Here is a 19,442-nt window from a genome sequence, read left to right as displayed (position 1 = left end):
GAGACATGCAAGCATTTTTTTTCAAATATTTTCTGAATAAAAATTGTTCCCTGATAAATGTAGATGGCACAGCTATAAAAAACACATCAAAGGAGTAAAACTGAGATAAGATTTGGATCACCAATTGAGCCAAAAAATCAGCCCTAGCTCATGTTTTTCCTCAAAATTTTTTTGCACTTTCGTTTTCTTTATTTCTCTCAATTTTTCTCTTTTTCTTTCTTGCTCTGCCATCTCTCTACTCCCTCTTGTTCTTTTTTTCAGCCTTTCTTTTGCTTTTAAATGCCAAAACCACCTCTCAAACCCTAGAAACAATGGTGGATATGAGACCTGCTTTGAGGGCCATTTTTTATCCCTTGGATCCTTTTTGTAGGTGTCTCAAGATGACATTAGGAAAGATTAGCTGTCCATGTACTTGCTCAAACGTGTCGGACAACGAAAATGGGAGCCAAAAATAAATTTGAACAGGAAATTAATTTAAGTTTTGCAAGTTTAAAATTAATTAGTGCTTGATTTGGAGGATATGAATATCCCGTATTTACCTGAAGAAATTGGTGAAGTTAATCTTCTAAGGTATCTTGGTTTAAGAGGGATAGAAATCAAAAGGCTTCAAATTGCTTTATAGGTTGCTTGCAAAATCTGCAAACTCTTGACATTCGGTAGTGGAGGTACCAATGTGTTATGGAAGCTTAAAAAGTTTGCAGTAAGTTTTATGTCCATGACACCAGTCGAGGTGTACCACAAAAGTTTGAAACATTGAAGAGTCTTTGAACTCTATGCAATGTGCATCTTGATAGATTGATAGCAAATTAATGTTGCTAACTGGTATGAGGAAATTTTCTGTGTGGAATGATAAGTGACTAATTTACGTAATAATTGTATGATATTTTATATTATTTTTAGTCACTTTGGTTATATTATTGGAAGAAAAAGAATCTTTTTGGCTATAAATGGTGAAAAATACTTATAAGTGATTAAATGAGGTTTTTATCACTTTTTACTTGGATTTTGTGTATTTTGACAGTTTTGACACATTTTCGTATTTTGGCTATAACTTGAGCTACAATGATTGGATTGAAATGATTCGTAAACCAGTTTGAAGATAAGAGATAGATCTACAACTTTGGTGAAGGCATCTGAATCTAATTTGAAGGTTTTCCAGGTCAAAAAGCCGAATTACTGTAGCTAATTTCCATTGGCCCAAGTTGAAATAGGGCAATAAGCAATCAAGGGTATTTTGGTCATTTCTCAGCCTACGCAGATCCAAATGAGGTGATTCTTCATGCATTGGAAAGCTAACTCAAAGGGCTACAAGTTTCATGTTTTGGTCAATAGCTAAATCAGCTTTTATCATCAAGAAAAGTTCGGTTGAAGTTGATGCAAAATCGGAGCAGAGCTGAAAATTGAACAAAAGTGTACCAAAGTGGCACCGTAGCAATCCGGCCAAATTAGTCAAAAAAGGCTGCTGTGTACGGGTAAAACTCAATTTCACCTCCACCAACTCACATGTGATGCTAGACATGTGAAAAACATTCCCAGCTGTAAAAGAGAGGTGTAAACCTCAAGTCTTGACCAATCTTTCATCTTTATATAGCTAAATTCATTGCAAGATGGAGGAATAGAGAAACATACGGGAGAAACTTGGAGTACAGAGATGTAGCTCTTGCATTTTCTGAGTAATAGCAGTAGGTTAGTAATTAGTAGAGTGTCATTCATTCTTGTTTATTAGCTAGATGAAGAAGAAGATGGAGGATGGAGAAGGCAAGGAGATAAACTCATGTGACAAGGGTTACATTCCTTCCAAACTCTTTATCTTTTGTATTTGATTCCAAGTTTGGTTAATATATAAGTTCTGAATTTTGTGTTCATTATGTGTCTTTAAAGTTTATACCTTGGGTTTGGTTGAATTTTCTATGATTGTTAGTGTTTATTATTTGGTTATTTGATTGCTATGATTTAAGCAAGTTATTTAGCACTTTGGCTCTTTAAATCATGATTAATCTGGTACCATTGATTGTGATTATCTAAGGTGTTGTTTCTGCAATGAAAATTGAGATTTAACACTGGTTCAAGAAGTGCTAAACATAGGGAGTAGACTCACGAAAGTAGAGGTGCACTTATGTTATTTTTAGTGATTCATTTCATGTAATTTCATTGAAGAAATAAACTTGTAGCTAATTTCATAACCATGAGAATAGGTGTGGATTAGTTATAAGTATAATTGATTTACTACGAAAGTAGGATTCAAATGCATAAGGAAATTACACCATAACTAACTTAGATGTAGTACTCAATGATCCAAATATAGCACTTGCATGAGTGGTTAGGGATACCGCAACCTAAGGAGCTTTTATTTGTTATTTTGTATAATTTTAGTAGGTTAAATTTGTTATAATTCATTGGTAGTCTAAATAATAGAGAAGCTTTAGTAATACCGGTAATTGTTCACTCTTCCCTATTCAAGAACAAAAATAATTAAGTTAATCATGATGAAAAGAAGACTTCCAAATTTTAGTCTTTAAGAAGACGGGATTTGTGAAGCGGTGACTTCTTATTAGAGATATACAATACAATTATTTAGGTAACAAAATAAAAATCGATTAAAGATGTTTATAAATTTATAATATATATTACACCGATCAATATTATAAATTTATTTTTCTTAATGTGTAAAACATAGAAGAATTGAAGGGACAAGTATGAAAATGAAAACAAATAGATAGTTCAACTGAAAGAATCACAAAAAATAATAATAAGATAATAGGATAACATGAACAATGATAAATCATAAAAGCAAGGATAACAAAACCACTTAAAAAAAAAAAAAACAATTCGCCACTGCACTTGCTAAGCTAAGATAAAAAACGAGGTAAACAGGTAAAAGGCCCAATTTGCACGTGGTGGACCAAATAAAAAATCCTTGAAGTAATGTTGCAAACCCATTCTGGGCCGAAGGATCCATAAGCCGACAGCCTGATTTTTGTGGGCTGAATAACAAAAGAGGTGTTTTTTAGCTCTTGACCAGAAAAGGGCTCGAGCGACAGGTTTTCTAGTTGGATTGCATGGGTTGGATCTGGTTTCAAAACATTCAATTCAAGAGTTAGATATGTCAATTTTTTAGCGTAAAATTATTTATTAAATGAATAGGATTTAAAACTCGAAACCCAAGTATATAAAGTTCTGTGGATAAAGTATAACAACATATTAATTGGGGTATTGTTTAAATAATTTTAAACAATAGGTGATCAAAATGTAAATAATTCAATATGTTTTTTGTTCTCTAAGAGATTGCCCCCTTATAACTTGTTTAAGAAAAATTCATCTCGCTTTAGTCTCTAAAGTGTAAAGTCTATCCCAATTACACTTTAAGTATAAAATCTATTACACTGTAACGATCAAAATATAGAAGAAGTAAAGAAGAGTTTATGCTTAAGGTTTGGGACTAAAATAGGACATGTTTTACTTAAAGTGGAATAGATTTTATACTTTAGGTACTAAAATGTTTAGGAATCAAAACGAGAATTTAGGTATATTTTAGTTTATACCTTAGTTTAGGCCTAGCACTTTCTTCGATATATTAGTATTGAAGATTTAGTCATGGACATACACAAGAAATTGAATGGATTTCAAAGTATTAATGCCAAGAAAACTTTGGAATTTGCCCAAATCCGAGCTAAGAGTTAGCTTTGCGCAACCTTGGATAATTTGATAATAAATTGGCGTAGAGAAATCAAAAATTGACTGTTATTAACAGCATTTGACGCTAGAAAATTTATGCTTCCTATCAATACTAGAAAATCGAAGTTGACTGAAGATCCAACTCTGTACAGCGGTATTGGGAATATCTTGAATGCTGACTTTTTGAGCCAATATAGGCCAACTTATGGTTCGAAATAACAACATTGTCTTCTACAGATTATTATTGTTATTATTATTTTCAGTCTAATTTCGAGCGGCACCATTTTTATAGTTTTTCGACATGTATAGCTTTAGTTTATTCAGGCGCTGCTAATGCTGGAAATCATAAACAGGCAGCCCTGTTTTTGAGTTTTTTACTCGATGAGATGGTTATATTCTGAATCGATTCTTAGTCTGCAAGCGGTATCTTAAAAATTGATTTGATTGTTATAGGTGAAGATTAAAGAAAGTTGAAGTGACTCCTTTAATATCTCTATGGTTTTAACTTTGGCGAATGAACTATATGCTCGTGAGAGAGAGAGAGTTACTTGCAGGATTCTTTGATATACAAGATTGAAGATCCCTTTCTACCAACAATTCGTCCCATTTTTTCAGCTGGGACGGTGAGCACTGACAATGTCTCCTGCTCTGGAGCATTTCCCTCACTGAAGAAGTCTGGTAGAGGAAAACACATAATCCTGTCCATCAAATCCATGATTCACACAGCGCCTAACCTCTAGCAATTAAGCACATGGAACAAGTCTCTCAACGCAGCTAGAAAATGAACTACACGACAGAGGAATGAGATATACATACCCATTCCTACATCTGAATGTCCTAAATGTAGTCCAAAGTTCTACATATGCTTGTCCCTCAGGTAGGGCTATTTTGTCATGAATGCAGGAATTGGGTTCCACACAAGCTTCAATATTTTCTTTTACAGTGCCTTTAATTTGTGATGAGAGAGAGTCAAGCCTTAAGTCGACAGGATACAAACAGGCTCTGTCTCATATCTTGCAATCAACTAGGCAGCTCTATTACACTTTTCAATTTAACATAGTTAACAGGTACATTGAGATTTAATTATCTTGCAACCCTTATGTCAATGTACTGCAAAGGAATTCTTTGAAATCTTTCAAGGCATTGTGATTAGTGACACTGCAATAGATTTCATCACCAATAATGCGGAGTGTTGATGAGGCCAGGCTTCCACTCTGACCCACAAAAGGAAAAGCAGTGGTAAATGATGAAAACTTGGCTTAAATGTTGAGGTAGGAATTCTTTGCTCATGTTCTTTTTTCCACTACAAAGATAACTTGTTCATGTTCAGTTGAAGATTCTTATCTTCACAAACTATTAGGAGAAAGCTAAAAGTTTAACAGAAAGACAAAGAAACGAATTTTATGGTATTAAAGAAGCTGGCACTCCAGGTTAAGAGAGAATTGAATTCTGGGCTGCTTTTCGATTCTTAAAAGAGAAGGGTAAAAATTTGGACTAAAGAAACTGTGTAAGCTATTGTTGTTCGGACCTGGAAACATGGCATAAAGTTGACAGTAGCCTTTTGCGTGCCAAATAATTTTTTCCTTAAACAAGCAATCTGCCCTTCTTTTTTCTGTTTTTTCTAGAATTTCCCACGTGTCACAATCTGATTAATGTAAATCCATTTAAATCAAAACCTGCTTTCTTTTGCCTGGAGTAGTTGCTCTTGTTTAAGAAGCTGAAGGACAAAACCGGAAGGAAAAATGGGACTATGGAATCGCAGGTCTCTTCTAAGATCAGTCAAAACAAAACGACAACTGGACCATTGGCAAATATTCGATTCAGTAAGCAGGAGGGTGAGGTTGGAGACTTGGAATCATCCTTTACGTACGAACTGAATGTAGACATCTTGTAAATTTATTGATTCCTTACCTATAGACAAGATATAAGAGTTGCATATTAGTTTGAGAAATTCCACTTCCACCTGTAAATTATATCATATAATATGTTCTTCATTGTTGTAATTGGGTATGTTGATTGGCTAAACATCTTAGTAAGTATAGTAGTAGTGATACCAAAATGCACATCTTTCATTTAATTTGGTTCTATTTATTTATTTATTTATTTTCGTCCGTTCTCAATGAAATCAGGAAATCAAGTTTAAGAAAGAAAAAGAAATTGACAATCAAGAAAAAGGCAGAGGTAAATGATAGAAAATCAAGTTGAAGATTGAGATAGGAATCTTACACCATCGTTTTTTCCCCCCTCTTTAAAGGTAACTTGGTTATGTTGTGTTGAAAATATGCTAAAGGTAACTTGTTATCGTGAAATCCCAGTGCTTGAAAAACAGAGTTAAAGAACATATGCTTGGAATCATCTTTTACGTACAAACTGAATATAGATTTCTTGTAAAGTCATTGATCCCTTACCTACTGACAAGATATACAGTCTTTGCATTAGCCACTTCTGCTTTATAAAAATGTGTAGAAAAACAGATGCAGATATTAATCTGGCTTTGCAACTGCACTTGAAATATAAGAGCCTCTCCTCCATTTCTGGTTCTTACTCTTTTATTGAGAAGCAAAGCTCTCTTAGATTAGATGGCTGACCCTGTTATCTCTTTTGTAATTGAGAGAACTGGCGATCTGCTTATTCAAAAAATTGTTTTCCTGAAAGGTGTTCGACGACAAGTTGAGAGACTCAAAGATGATCTGGTCCGGATGCGGTGTTTCCTGAAAGATGCTGATCAGAGGCAAGATGAAGAAGCGACGATACGCAACTGGGTTTCTGAAATCAGAGCTGCTGCCTACGATGCGGAGGATATCATTGAGATCTTTGCCAGCAAAGTTGAGCTCTTCACAAAGGACAAGGGACTCGTCACCAAATTGACATATTATCCCTTGAAAATTGTGAACCGCTACAAGATGGGCAAAGAGATTGAATCCTTGCAGATGAGGCTCAATGACATGGAGAAGAGCCGTGACAAATACGGTATCAAAAATCTTGGAGTGGGGACGATTACACATGGAGAAGAGCTTCAACGGGTCCGGCGATTGGTTGAGGACAAGGATATAGTGGGCTTCGAGGAGAAAACAAAATCCCTGGTGGCAGAACTTTTGAAAGAGGACAAAAACCGCCGTGTGGTTTCAATCGTCGGCATGGGAGGTGCTGGTAAGACAACTCTAGCCAAAAAAGTTTATAACCATGCTGAAGTCAGGACAAGATTCGATTGCCGTGCTTGGGTCTGCGTCTCTTCAAGCTACAATCACAAAGAGACGCTGAGGACAATCATAAAGCAATTAAATCCGATAACTAATGAGCTACTTGACATGTTGGAAAAGATGCAGGAGCAGGACTTGGAAGAAAGGCTCCGTCAAGATCTACAAGACAAGCGTTATCTTGTGGTGCTTGATGATGTATGGAAGGAAGTAGCGTGGGATTGTCTTGCTGGGGCCTTTCCTGATGTTAATGCATCAAGTAGACTGCTACTTACAAGTCGCAATCGGGAGGTTGCCGTACACGCTGATGCTCTTAGCAAACCAGAGGAGCTGAAAACTTTGGGGGAGAAAGACAGCTGGCAGTTGTTCCTCAGAAAGGCCTTAGTCCATGGGGATAATGCTGGGTGTCCTCGGGATTTGGAAAAAGTAGGCAGAGAGATTGTAAGGAGATGTGCTGGTCTGCCACTGGCCATCACAGTTGTAGGTGGGCTGCTACTGGGCAAGAAAGAGTTGAAGAGTGAATGGGAGAAAGTTCTCAACAATTTCAGCACACACCTATCAAGGGGCCAGAGTGGGGTATCAGCAATTCTGGAATTAAGTTATGCAGACCTCCCTGCCAATCTGAAATTTTGCTTTTTGTATTTGGGTTTGTTTCCCGAAGATTCCGTGATTTCTGTGCGCAAGTTGATCCATCTGTGGGTTGCAGAGGGAATAATGCAGAAAGGAGATGCAGAAAATCTGGAGGAAGCTGCAGCATATGACGATGTGGAGCGACTTTGTAGCAGAAATATGGTCCAGGTGGCGGAAATGACGGTTGATAAGAGGATTAAAAGCTGCAGAGTCCATGATTTGCTGCGAGAGCTTGCAGTCAGAAAGGCAAAGGATGAAAATTTTTTTCAGATCCATGACACCAGAGATGATCAAATATCAGCCAAATCCAGGTACCTTGCTGTTCATAGTCTCCCTCTGGATAAAAATTATTTTAGGTCTTCGACCCCTTCTCTCCGGTCTCTGCTTTTTTTCAACATCCGGGAAAACATTAGTCTTAGTTTCAAAAGTTTCAGAAAGCTTAGGACACTAGACCTTGAGAATGTTAAGATGGGTTATAATTTGCCAAAAGAAATAGGTGAAGTCAGGCTTCTAAGGTACCTCAATTTAAGAGGCACATACATTAGAAGGCTCCCTCTTTCCGTCGGTTGCTTGCGAAACCTACAAACTCTTGACATACGGACAATCTCTGTAGATCCAGTGAAGCTTTCAAATTTCATTTGGAAGCTTGAAAGTTTACGGCATCTATATGCATATAATATGGAATGTGATGTGCCTCTTAAGATTGAAGGATTGAGGAATCTCCAGACTCTGTCACGCATAAGCTATCATGACATTATGCAAAATAACATGATAACTCTGACGAGTCTTCAGAAGCTGATGATTTTAGTGGATGACAAGTCAGACATAGACAAACTCTGCATGCATTTATCTGAGGTTGGAAGCCTAAAGACGCTACGTCTTTATTATAGCCCTTTGCCACAATCTCTAGGTGGACTGTCTAAGCTCCATCATGTAACAGAGCTCAGGCTATCCGGGCTATTTTTGAGAAAGCTGCCTCCTGATTTCCCTCCAAATCTCTCTCGCTTGTCTTTGAAATTCACTGGTCTTCGGGATGACCCAATGCCAGTATTGGAGAAGTTGGGACAGCTGTCGATCCTCAAAATAAAGGATGATGTATATGGGGGACTATATGGGGAACCACAGCAGGTCATGATCATCTCTAGGCATGGGTTTCACCAATTGAAGTTCCTTGAGCTCAGCCGCCTATTTCATGTGCATGAAATAAAGGTGGAGGAAGGTGCATTGCCACAGCTCCAGTGCCTGAGAATCAGGGGCTGCTTTTATTTAAAGAAGTTGCCGGAAGAGCTGAAGCACATATCTACTCTTGATACGCTTGAGCTTGTGGACATGCGAGAAGATTTCATCAGTGGGCTTGATGCGGACCTGGTATCCAGTGTCCCTAACCTCAGAATATTTGACTTGCCGAAGGAAAGAATGCAATAATGATTTCAAGTTTTTGTAAAGCGGACCTGGTATTTGTAATTCATACTGAGAATGCAAGCTGTGTCGTGTAGTGATTAATGAAATTGTTTCAAGTTTTTATCAAAATACATAAATAAAAAGAATAAAATGTTTCCGTATTTGTTTTCCCCAATTCACAAGCTTTTTAAGTCCTTTGGTTTTTTTTTTTAATTATTTGAAATCTCACACTTCAATGCTTGCTTTTTTAATTGTCTCACTATTAAACAAGGAATGACTCAAGCCTTCAGTGGGCCTCAAAGATCCTGATAGTAAAAACTCTTGGGATTTGTAAATCTCGAAATCAATAAAAATATCTAGAGGTATTTATTTGGTTGATTCTAATATTTGCCAATGCTGTCCAAACTCAAAAAAAGAGAGTAAGGAAATAAAAGGCCCTATTCGTGTACTGGAAGAGAAAAAAGAATGAAGTTGGCAAACAAATCTAAAGTTGGGATTGCTATCGTTTGGAAAAAAAAAAAAAAAAATCTAAAGTTGGGATTGATTGGAATTCATCGCATATAAAGTGTTGTCCGTCTGAAAGTGAGGATTGATTTTCGGCAGGGATTGAACCGGGTTTATTAGTGAGTGGACACTCTTTTTCATGATGAACCATTATGGCTTTGGTGCGGTACGTAGTACGTTACTAAGTGGTGTAACTGACCAGAGGAGACTTTAATGTACCTTTCCTTTGAAAATTTCACCTTTTCTTTTCTTTTAAATAATCTCCTATACAATTGGACAAACAACCCGTTGAACTGATCACCCCTTTGAGTTGAGGTTCGAGTTGAGTTTTATAACTATGGTCTGCATTATCTCAAGGGTACGTTTGGTTCTACAGAATTAGAATTGAATTAGAATTGAAATTCTATAGAATTGGAATTCTATGAATTAGAATTCCAAGTCATTTCAATTCTTTCGTTTGGGAAATGCATAGAATTGATACGGAATTTATTTGAAATTCCAAATTCTTTGTTTGTATGAGAGAAGAATTCATTAGGAATTAGAATTGTTTTCATGAAACATTTGCTTACATAAAATTTTTCTTTTTTTTTCTTTTTTATATAATAATTTCTTTTTTTTCTTACATTTAGCTATTTTTTACTAAAGATTTAAAAGAAAGAACCAATTTGTGCCTTTAATAATTTATTTTTTCCCACTCTCATATCATATTGACTGCCTTCTTTTGTTCAAGTATGGTATACATATTGGCATCCAACCAAAACTGGACCTCACCCCCTTCAAAGTAAATCCCCAATGACACTAACATATTTCTTAAAACATGGTAGAATACTAGACAGTGAATTAGTCACTAATTAACTCAAATAGTACGTTTCTAAAACAATTTAATTAACATTCTCAACAAATAAATTCAGTTTACTATTCGAATTCTGAATCTAACAGTTGATGGTGGAAAAGGGTGTGGAGAAAGGTGGAAGGACCAAAAAGAAAAAAAAATCTAACATGCTTGAGTTATACTGGACACTATTACTACTTCAGAATCATGTTACAAGTCGTGGAGAAGAAACAGGTACAGACAGACGATATTGAAGCACCAAATACTCAGGTCTGACTAAGGAGAACATCTTTGTAAGGAGTTGCAGGAACAATAGCAATCTTCCCTTCCTCCGCAGGCCCTTCCCTCCTCCTAGAGGACTCCTCCAAGATGAACGGCACCTGGCCTTCTCTCAAGTCAAGCAGTCGCTCTTGTGCTCCACCTCGCAGTTTCTCCAACTGTAATCCATCACCTTGCTGCATCTTGAACACTTTTACAAGATTTGCTAGGCCCCTAGCGAAGAATAACAGGCTCCCAAATATGCCAATCCATATCCACGTCAAACCCTGCGAACCAATACGTGAAATATAGAGATCAACTTCCCGAATAGAAGCAAAGCTGGAAGATCAGTCAAAGTTTCAAGCATGGGTACTGCTCTTGTCTCTGGCTCAGGATTTTGTGCTCAGCCCCACAAAGAATTTGACTTACCAATAATTTCATACCGCGATGGATATGCCCTGTCTGCTCTCTGCTGTTAAGGATTGCTCCTACCAGAAACAACAAGCTTCCCATCAAGAATGGAATCTGGATGCTCTCTTGCAAGATCTGAACATGCCCACCAGCTCTCTCATAGATCTGAACATACCCACCAACTCGAGCATTCCATACATCCTCATTACGAACATCAATTCTACCTCTAGAGTAGTCTCATATTATCGTAGACCCAGAGTTACAGGACTGGAGCAGTGGGTATAAGATGTCATAGTGTTTCTCCCATGTCTTCAAACGAGATATAATATTAGTCTTTGTCATAGATATATTGAGTTTATCGAATAAAGCATTCATTACTGCGGTGTAGGCTACTGTTTTCCATGCACATTTACCATCCAATTTGTTTCCTTGGTTTATTTGGTCAATAAAACAAGTGCCCATTACACGATCCATTTCAGGAGTCCAAGTGAAATACCCTTTGCCTTTCCCTTTTGACTGAGATGTTGCTTCAGATGCCATATCTAAGGCAAATATATGCACCAGAAAAACATCACAATGTCATGTTCTTAAGAATAGATTCAACAGCCACTGCATTATAGAACTAAAAGCGGGAGGCAAATATGCACCAGAAAAATCATATGATGGAGAACAAGTTTCCGTAAATCATATGAGACATTAATCTTATCTAGATGATGGAGAAATAATATACATTGCAGAATATTGATAATTTACTAGAACACTGCTTGCACAAAATACAGGATATGAAGCAGACATGAACCACAACAAAGCTAAATATCTCATCTTTCAGTGTAGAATCAAAATGCAGTATCAATTTGTGGTTCCACAATGCAAAAACTTCTAATAGATCTCAAAAAACCATTTTAAGGAAGACATACGAGATTACCCCTTTCATCTTCATCACCAATATGATTTTAAACTAACATTATATATTCCAAACTAGCTATTAATTCAAAAGACCAAATTAGCTATTGGAAAAATCTCAAACAAAAACCTGGTTGCTACTGTATCAAAAACAAAAAAGATTTTGCTTGGTTACGTTAAATCTAGAAGAACAGGGCAACAGAGTGCTACCTTTTTTTCTATCCTCATCCAAATGTTGAATTAGAAGCAAAAAAACAGTAGCAAATTTATAACATTAATGGCAAACATTATCAGAGGAACAACCAAAAAAAATCAATCTTTGATTGGCAAAAATTTAAAAATGAATATACCATCATAAACCCTAAATTTGTCGAGAATTGAGAATTGAAGGAGCGGAAGGAGAGTGAGGACGATAGGACGCGACGGTGGTGGTGGTGACGGCAATGGAAGCGGCGGCAAAGGTAAAAGCAGGAGGCACAATTCAAGATTAATAGGAAACGAAAGAAAGGAAACCAAAATATAACTCAATCTGTAAATTTCACCCACTCGATGTTGCGGCAGAGGGAGGAAAAGAGGGAGGAAAGGCTTGTAGGGGTTACGGCAGAGGTGCTGGGACAAGGAGAAGGCGCGGCGGCAGCAACGACAGAGAACGCTGGAGCATATGGCGATTTGCTAATGAAGACAGAGGAAGAAGCTAGCTTTGTTTCCTTAATCTAGCTTTATAGTTGACCCGTTTTTTAGTTTTTACCCATTTAAAGTCCGCGTGTTGACCCAACGAGAATCTGGCCGTGGAATTAGAATTGGAATTCTTTGGTCCAGCCAAAGAATTGAAATCATGGAATTCGATCGATTTGGAATTGCGATTCAATTCTAATTCTATATGAAAGGTAGGATCCAAACACGAGAATTAGAATTGGGGACCCAATTCCAATTCTAAATCCCAATTCCTTGGGTAACCAAACATACCCCAAATGTTATTCTCCCAATTATTAGATTTATGAGGACTTGTATAGATTTAAATACTTGTATAGATTTATGAGGACTGCCTAGGTTGACTAGAACTGTAGATGAATATTCTTTAAACGTTTGTTCCTTCCTAAAATATATCCCTTGTAGATCCGCATTCTTTTTTACAACCGTGCCAAAATTTTAAATATTAATGTTCGAAATTGGCTCAATTTTTTAAAATTTAAAGAAAGTACACCATAATCAGTTAATAACAAGATGTGAAATGTTTTTATTGTCGAGTGAGATTCACAAAACAGTGTTCTAAAATTTTCTTATTTTACAAATCCAGACTTATCTTTCTAAATACATATCTTTGATTCGTAAGTACTAAAATTTGTATAAAGTATGAATTTAAGATACTGCCTCTTCCAAAAATTTAAGACACGGGAACACTACCGTTTCCAATACCTAATATACGTTCCACAACGCCAAACCAGGGTTCCTACCGTTATCGCAGCAATTGCACCGTGCAATTGTTGATCGATATGAATTTAACTTTCAATTGGATAAATAAGATCAATAGTAGACCACAACTTTAAATAAGTAACACAATTTGTTTTGATTTTACATATTAAACAGACATGTCTAAATCTAATGTGACATGTAACTTGATATGAAAAAAATTAATCATATATTTTCTTGCGATGAGAACACACCTTAGCGTGTGTTGTGTGCCAAAAGCACTAGTTATGTCAATATGCAATTTGGCTCAAGTATTCGGGCACGAGAAACCGTTCCTGCCTTTTCAAGTGTTTTCAGCATATGCTCCTTTCCTTCAGGCAGTCCAACTCCACCCCTTTCCACTTAGTCCCCCCTCACCAAACTGCCACCAACAACAAAGCCGCCTCCCCTCCCCTCCTTCCTCGGCGGATACCACAACGGTCACCTCATTTCCCCCACCAACCCATATCTTCCTGTCTATTTTCCTCCCCTCATTTCCTCTTCTACTTCGATTCCACCCAAGAAACCTCCAAAAATGCAGGGCACAGCGATTTCATTCTCCCCTTCAATTTCCCTCCCCAATAAACCCAATCCAATTTCCACACACCGCCACAGATTCCTTCTATCTCCTCGCACTGAACTTCCTCTCCATTTCAACCCTCCGCTGAAAGCGCCGGCGGTTTCTTCCCGCAAGCTAATTACGCCAATTAAATGCTCTTCCTCGGTGAATCCGATAAGTTCCGGATGGATTTCTGGCCCTCCTCCGAGCCCGAATCTGATGACAGTGTTAAGGTCACTTCTGTGCCCGAGAGCGCCACCGGAAAGCCCGAAGGAAAAGCTTTGGTTGATACTTTAGCGCTGGGAACTCTTTTTGGTTGATACTTTAGTGCTGGTTGATGCTTAAAATAAATTCGGAATTCAGTCAATTTAAATTTCACGAATTAATGAATATAAAATTATTATTATTTTTTATTATTATTATATAAATATTATATTACATATATATATAATATATATGAAAATGAATTTGAAATCAAAATATAAATTTCGAATTTTGATTTTGATTCCGATTTAAAAACTCCTTTTATCGAATTTGATCCGATTTTGTTTAATTCGAAATCAGATATTTCAATTTTTATTTCGAATTACCGAATTCAAAATTTCAAATTCAATTCAAATTCGGTCGATAAATCGAAATTTTTCGATTTTACACACTCATAGATACTTTGTTAAAACTCTATTAACAAACTCTATATATAGCCAGGCAACAAATACTACAATATTTAAGGAAAGTAAATGACAACAAAAAACCTAATAATAATAAGTGGCGTTGGTCGTCAGACAAACGATCCTATACCAATAATGAGGACTCAGGGGGACCATCTGACTCTATCACTTCTTAGACATTCATGCCATTTATTCATGAAACAAAAATAAATAAAAAGGAAAAAAAATGAAATACTAGTAAACTAAAAATAATATACTACGTTTGCTCTAATTCTGTGGATAACTTTTTTATACATTGTCAATATAATATTTTTTTACAATAGTAGGCTTAGATTATGCAGCATAACATGAATTTGAATTTGAAATTGAAATTGAACTCATGCACCTATGGCGTACATTAAAAACTGAATCTATTAGTATAAAAAAATCATCACACTAATAGTGTATAAAAAATTAATTCTAATTCTATTCCCACTTAGAACTGTAAAAAGAAATATGGACATATGTATTGATAGTATGCAGTTAGAAGCAAAATTGGGAGTTGGATGCTCCACATCATATACCTTCGAAAAATGTAAGATAAAAATGATCATTTTTTGTTGGGTTAAAATAAAATGCAAGAAACCTGCAATAAACTATTAATCTAGTTATACTTTACACCATAAAATATTTTAATTATCACTTTACACACTTGGTCAACTAAAAAATAACACCGAAATTAATTTCATCCAAGTAATTCATGAAATGACCAATTCATCCTTCATGGCAAAAATACCATTTTGGAGGGAAAGATTGCTAATTTAAATAGACTAATTTTCATTTTATAACAAAAATTATAATTATTAACACATAAAAATATACTGCTTTGCTTTGAATGAGAATTAAGAGTATTGGGATAAAAATGAGTGGAAAGTATGAAAATATTGAGCAACTACTGTTGCAATTTTTCAAATCTCATAATTTTCTTCAATGCATTATAGTGCCATAACTTCACATAATCAATAAAATTTCACTTGAAATCTTCACAAGAATAAAATTGGAGTAGAACCCAAAAATTTCTGTATGAATTTTGCATAATAATTGCAACAAAGATTCAATATTGAGCCAAAGTTAAAACCCACATATTATTTAACACAATATTGGACTTAGAAGTTTCAATAAAAGACCTAAAATATTTACTTTTCCTTGATAACAGTATTTTCTTACCTAGGCTAACTTGAAATATATAGTAAAATAGGGTTGCTAAGATTCTTGAATTGAATTTATTCCCTTTCTTCCTTTTTTTTCCTACTTCTTTTGTTTAATTGTCATTCAAAGTGATCATATATTTTAGTGTTCTCTATTTTCAATAAGAATTTAATCTAAAGTGACAATTTTTCCTACTGAAAGGTATTTTTGTCACTTACAAGCTTTTAATAGAGGATAAATTGGTCATTTTTATCAATTATTTAGATAAATTTAATTTTCTTATTATTTTTTAGTTGACTAAGGGTGTAAAGTGCCTATTAAGATAGTTTGAGGTGCAAAGTACAACTAGTATAATAGTTGGTGGGGGTTCTCTGCATTTAACCCCCTTTTTTTTGACTTTCCCGTAAATTTCTGCATAAGCTGCAGAACAATTGAATATGGACAATGCTTTAGCAACGATAATTATGGTAACGAAACAGTTCTTTACCTGATATAATAGGTTGTTGTACTTTTGGCAACCACTTGATTACTTGATGGATCTATCTCCTAAATAGGGTAACACTTAAAAATCGGAAAGTAAGTTTCTCATCTAAAATAGTAAGCTAACTGTAATAAATTAGTAACTTTTATACTTCAAAAGGTAAATTGGAATAAATATTAAACTTATTTTTTAAGTAAATAAATTACTACTTTATATCCCAAACTTACTTTTTAGAGAGTAAGTTTAATTCAAGTAACAGTAAGTTTTTATACATAAATAGTAATTCTTACTGATAACATGATAAATTTGATTAATAATCAAAACTTACTGATTTATGGGACACATGTACTATTTTACTTTAAAACATATTTCAAACTAGTATTAGGAAATTTATTTGCAATAACGATAAGATATTTTATTAGTGATTAATGCTTAGTACCTTAGTTAGTAAGTACTCGTAATATACCTGTATAATACATGATTATAGGTATAATTTTAAAAAAAATTGTATTTATATATTTTAAAATACTATGAAAAATAGTTTGATTTTTCACATAATCTCATAAAATATGTAATGAAATTTTGTCGTATTATAAGTTTTTGATCATTTTCCATTTTTGAAAAATTTGAAAGTTTGGATAACAATAATAACAAATCTTCCTAGTTATATATAGAATATCACTTGTTTATATATCACAATTTTTATAATTTAACACCTATGAATATAATAAGATTATAAATTTTTAATAAATTTACATCTAGACACAAAAAATATTAAGAGTTAAAGCCCAAACAAAAAGAGAAATAATATAACAATAAAAATAACAAAATTAGTAAAACAATTAATATAAGAAAATCAGCATGATCTGGACTTTTTTTCTTGGGAGATTGTTCATTAAAAAGGGATCCAACAATTATAAATTAAAATCACATGCATATATAATCTATTGTATAATTTAAATTAAATTTAGTTCACGTATAAAATGGTCCTAAAATAATTAGTACTCTATGATACAATATTATTTTAACAACAAAAATTGTTTTACTAAAAGTCTCAAATATCCATGACATACGTATAAGGGATATTTTACCATATTTGTATCTCACATCTAATCTGTGACGACCCCACCCCCCCTAGGACGTACCCCAGGGTTTAGCGGATCGCCTGTCCAACTCTCGCTAGGACTCATTCACTCTATTCAAATAAAATAAGGTACAACCTCAAGAATAAGTAAAATAACAATTCTCAAACTTGGAACGTGTACTTACATTCATTTCTATCTCAAACATTCATACAATTCCAAATATAACAAAAGTTATGAATTGCAGATACATTCAACCCTAACCGAGTACTAGCGCGAGTACAATGGCAAAAATTCAAAAAATAACTAGACTATGCTAGCTTGTACCAGTTTCACACCCTCGCTTGTATCCCCTGTAAGGAAAACAAAACTAAAGGAATGAACTAAAAGTCTAATGAGATTCCCAAACACAAAATCAAGCAATTGAAACAAGGACATTAGTCATTTAATAACAATCAATCGAGAAAACATTCACAATATAAAAACAATGAGAATACACTTATTAAAAGGATACATACTCACGTGGAGTCATTCGTTCAATCGTTCATTCATTCAGCCCATCATTCTTCTTCATTCAATTATTCATTTCTTCTCTTATAACTTCAATATTTCAATTCATTCATTTTATTTCTCACCACTAGCCAATTCACTGGCTAGTTCTCCACCAACCTTTGTGATCATACTCGAGTATACCAAAACATTGTTCCCGGGTCACTAGCCGCTCGACCAAATCCATTTCTAACTCGAGCCGACTGGCAACGAAGAGCAAGGGCCCAATTCAACCAAAAGACTTACATTCATGCACAAGTAGTATTTAATCATTGAAAATTCACTTTTGGCTTGGGTCGAGTGTGATAAAGTACACACTTGCCCATCAAAAATTTATTTAACAATCATTAGAAAGCAATTAACATTCAAACAATCACTCACAGATATTCACATAATTACTTATTGTACAAATATAAAAGGAACACTCATCCTAAACAAGTCAAGTTTTATCAAAATTCAGTTCAGGGCCAGCACCTTGGCCACTCTCGAAATCTGCAGTCAAATATTGTCCGCAAAGAGCCAATCATACATAAGTATAAGCTGCATAACTTATATTTCTATATCAAAGGAAAAAGGCATGAAAAGTATAGTAAGTCATATGTGCAACTAAAAATCATGTCTTGAATACTTGTTTAGAATGTTAGAAATCAGGTTTAGAACACTTAAGAAGTACATGGTAAATCGGACCAAGGAAACGGAAAACAAAAGGAAGGCAACGAGAAACAATGAAGATGGCAGTTTTGCCATCTTTTGGTGTTTTGATCACAACTGAAGCTACATTTATCAGATTGAAACAAATTTTATGGCGTTCTGAAGTTAAGACATAGATCTACATTTATTATGAAGACCTCTAAAGCCAAATCATGCATTTTCAGGTCAAAATTTGAAATCTCAGAGAAAATAGAAAGCTGTCGGTTAAACAGGGCATTTGGACAGTCAGGGGTATTTTAGTCATTTTGCAAGCTACAGTGCTCTGATTGAGTTGAAATTTTTTCGATAGAAAGCTAACTCAACTTTCTATAACTGTCATGTTTTGTCCAAAAGTTGATTCAGTCTAAAATATGAAGAAATTCGCAGCTCAAATTGCTATTCCATCTAATAAAAGACAGAACAGGTATGCAATTTTAGTCAACTTTGAAAAATCATAAATATTCATAGGAATTGAGAAAAAGGCTGAAATTTTCACGGATGATAGTACTCTGACTTCAATTTCAAACACAGTAAACAGAACTCAATTCTGACTTTTCTACAACAAGATATAGTAGATTTCCTAAGGCTGCCCAAGGGTTCCTGCGGACAAAATTTTCAGCAGCACCTCCTTTGTGTTTACTATTTTTTCCAGCCAATTCAAGGCTTCATTCTTACCACAAAACAACCTCAATTAAAGCATATACATACCAAACCAATAACTCACTAAATCAAGCATGTAATCATCACCTACTCAAGCTAGAAAATGAAACCCCAAACTGAAATTCCTAATCACAAGTTGAAATTTTCTTTAGGCAAGTTAAACTAACACATAAAAGCTAGCTATTTCACATACCAAAGCTACCAAACCATGGCCAACACTTAAACATCATATGTGGGCAGAAAATTACCATAAAACTGAAAATTTCACATCACAACTTCAAACCATGAAACTTTCTCTTGAAACT

The 19,442-nt window shown here is 34.9% G+C and overlaps 2 protein-coding genes across 3 annotated transcripts; one reads left to right on the top strand and one right to left on the bottom strand.

The window, feature by feature from the left end:
• The first annotated feature begins 6,254 nt into the window (after nt 1-6,254).
• Nucleotides 6,255-8,927, top strand: LOC113738680 (disease resistance protein RPP8-like). The gene has a single exon (XM_027265920.2). It carries the CDS (start codon nt 6,255-6,257, stop codon nt 8,925-8,927), a length of 2,673 nt encoding a protein of 890 aa, XP_027121721.1.
• A 1,306-nt stretch (nt 8,928-10,233) lies between these two features.
• On the bottom strand, nt 10,234-12,706 carry LOC113738563 (uncharacterized). 2 transcript variants are annotated; one of them, XM_072046030.1, is made up of 4 exons: nt 12,162-12,706; nt 11,322-11,450; nt 10,927-11,217; nt 10,234-10,784 (listed from the first exon to the last, which is right to left on the bottom strand). In XM_072046030.1, exons 3-4 carry the CDS (start codon nt 11,008-11,010, stop codon nt 10,506-10,508), a joined length of 363 nt encoding a protein of 120 aa, XP_071902131.1. In that variant the 5' UTR covers nt 11,011-11,217; nt 11,322-11,450; nt 12,162-12,706; the 3' UTR covers nt 10,234-10,505. The 2 variants fall into 2 exon arrangements, with proteins under 2 accessions (XP_071902131.1, XP_027121603.1); XM_027265802.2 differs by having other exon boundaries at nt 10,927-11,450; nt 12,358-12,706.
• Nucleotides 12,707-19,442: the final 6,736 nt, after the last annotated feature.

The sequence above is a fragment of the Coffea arabica genome, chromosome 4c (genome assembly GCF_036785885.1).
Source record: "Coffea arabica cultivar ET-39 chromosome 4c, Coffea Arabica ET-39 HiFi, whole genome shotgun sequence".
In the NCBI taxonomy this organism is placed as follows: Eukaryota; Viridiplantae; Streptophyta; class Magnoliopsida; order Gentianales; family Rubiaceae; genus Coffea; species Coffea arabica.
The sequence above is the reverse complement of the archived record's forward strand: the minus strand, read 5'-3'. Positions and strand labels throughout refer to the sequence as shown.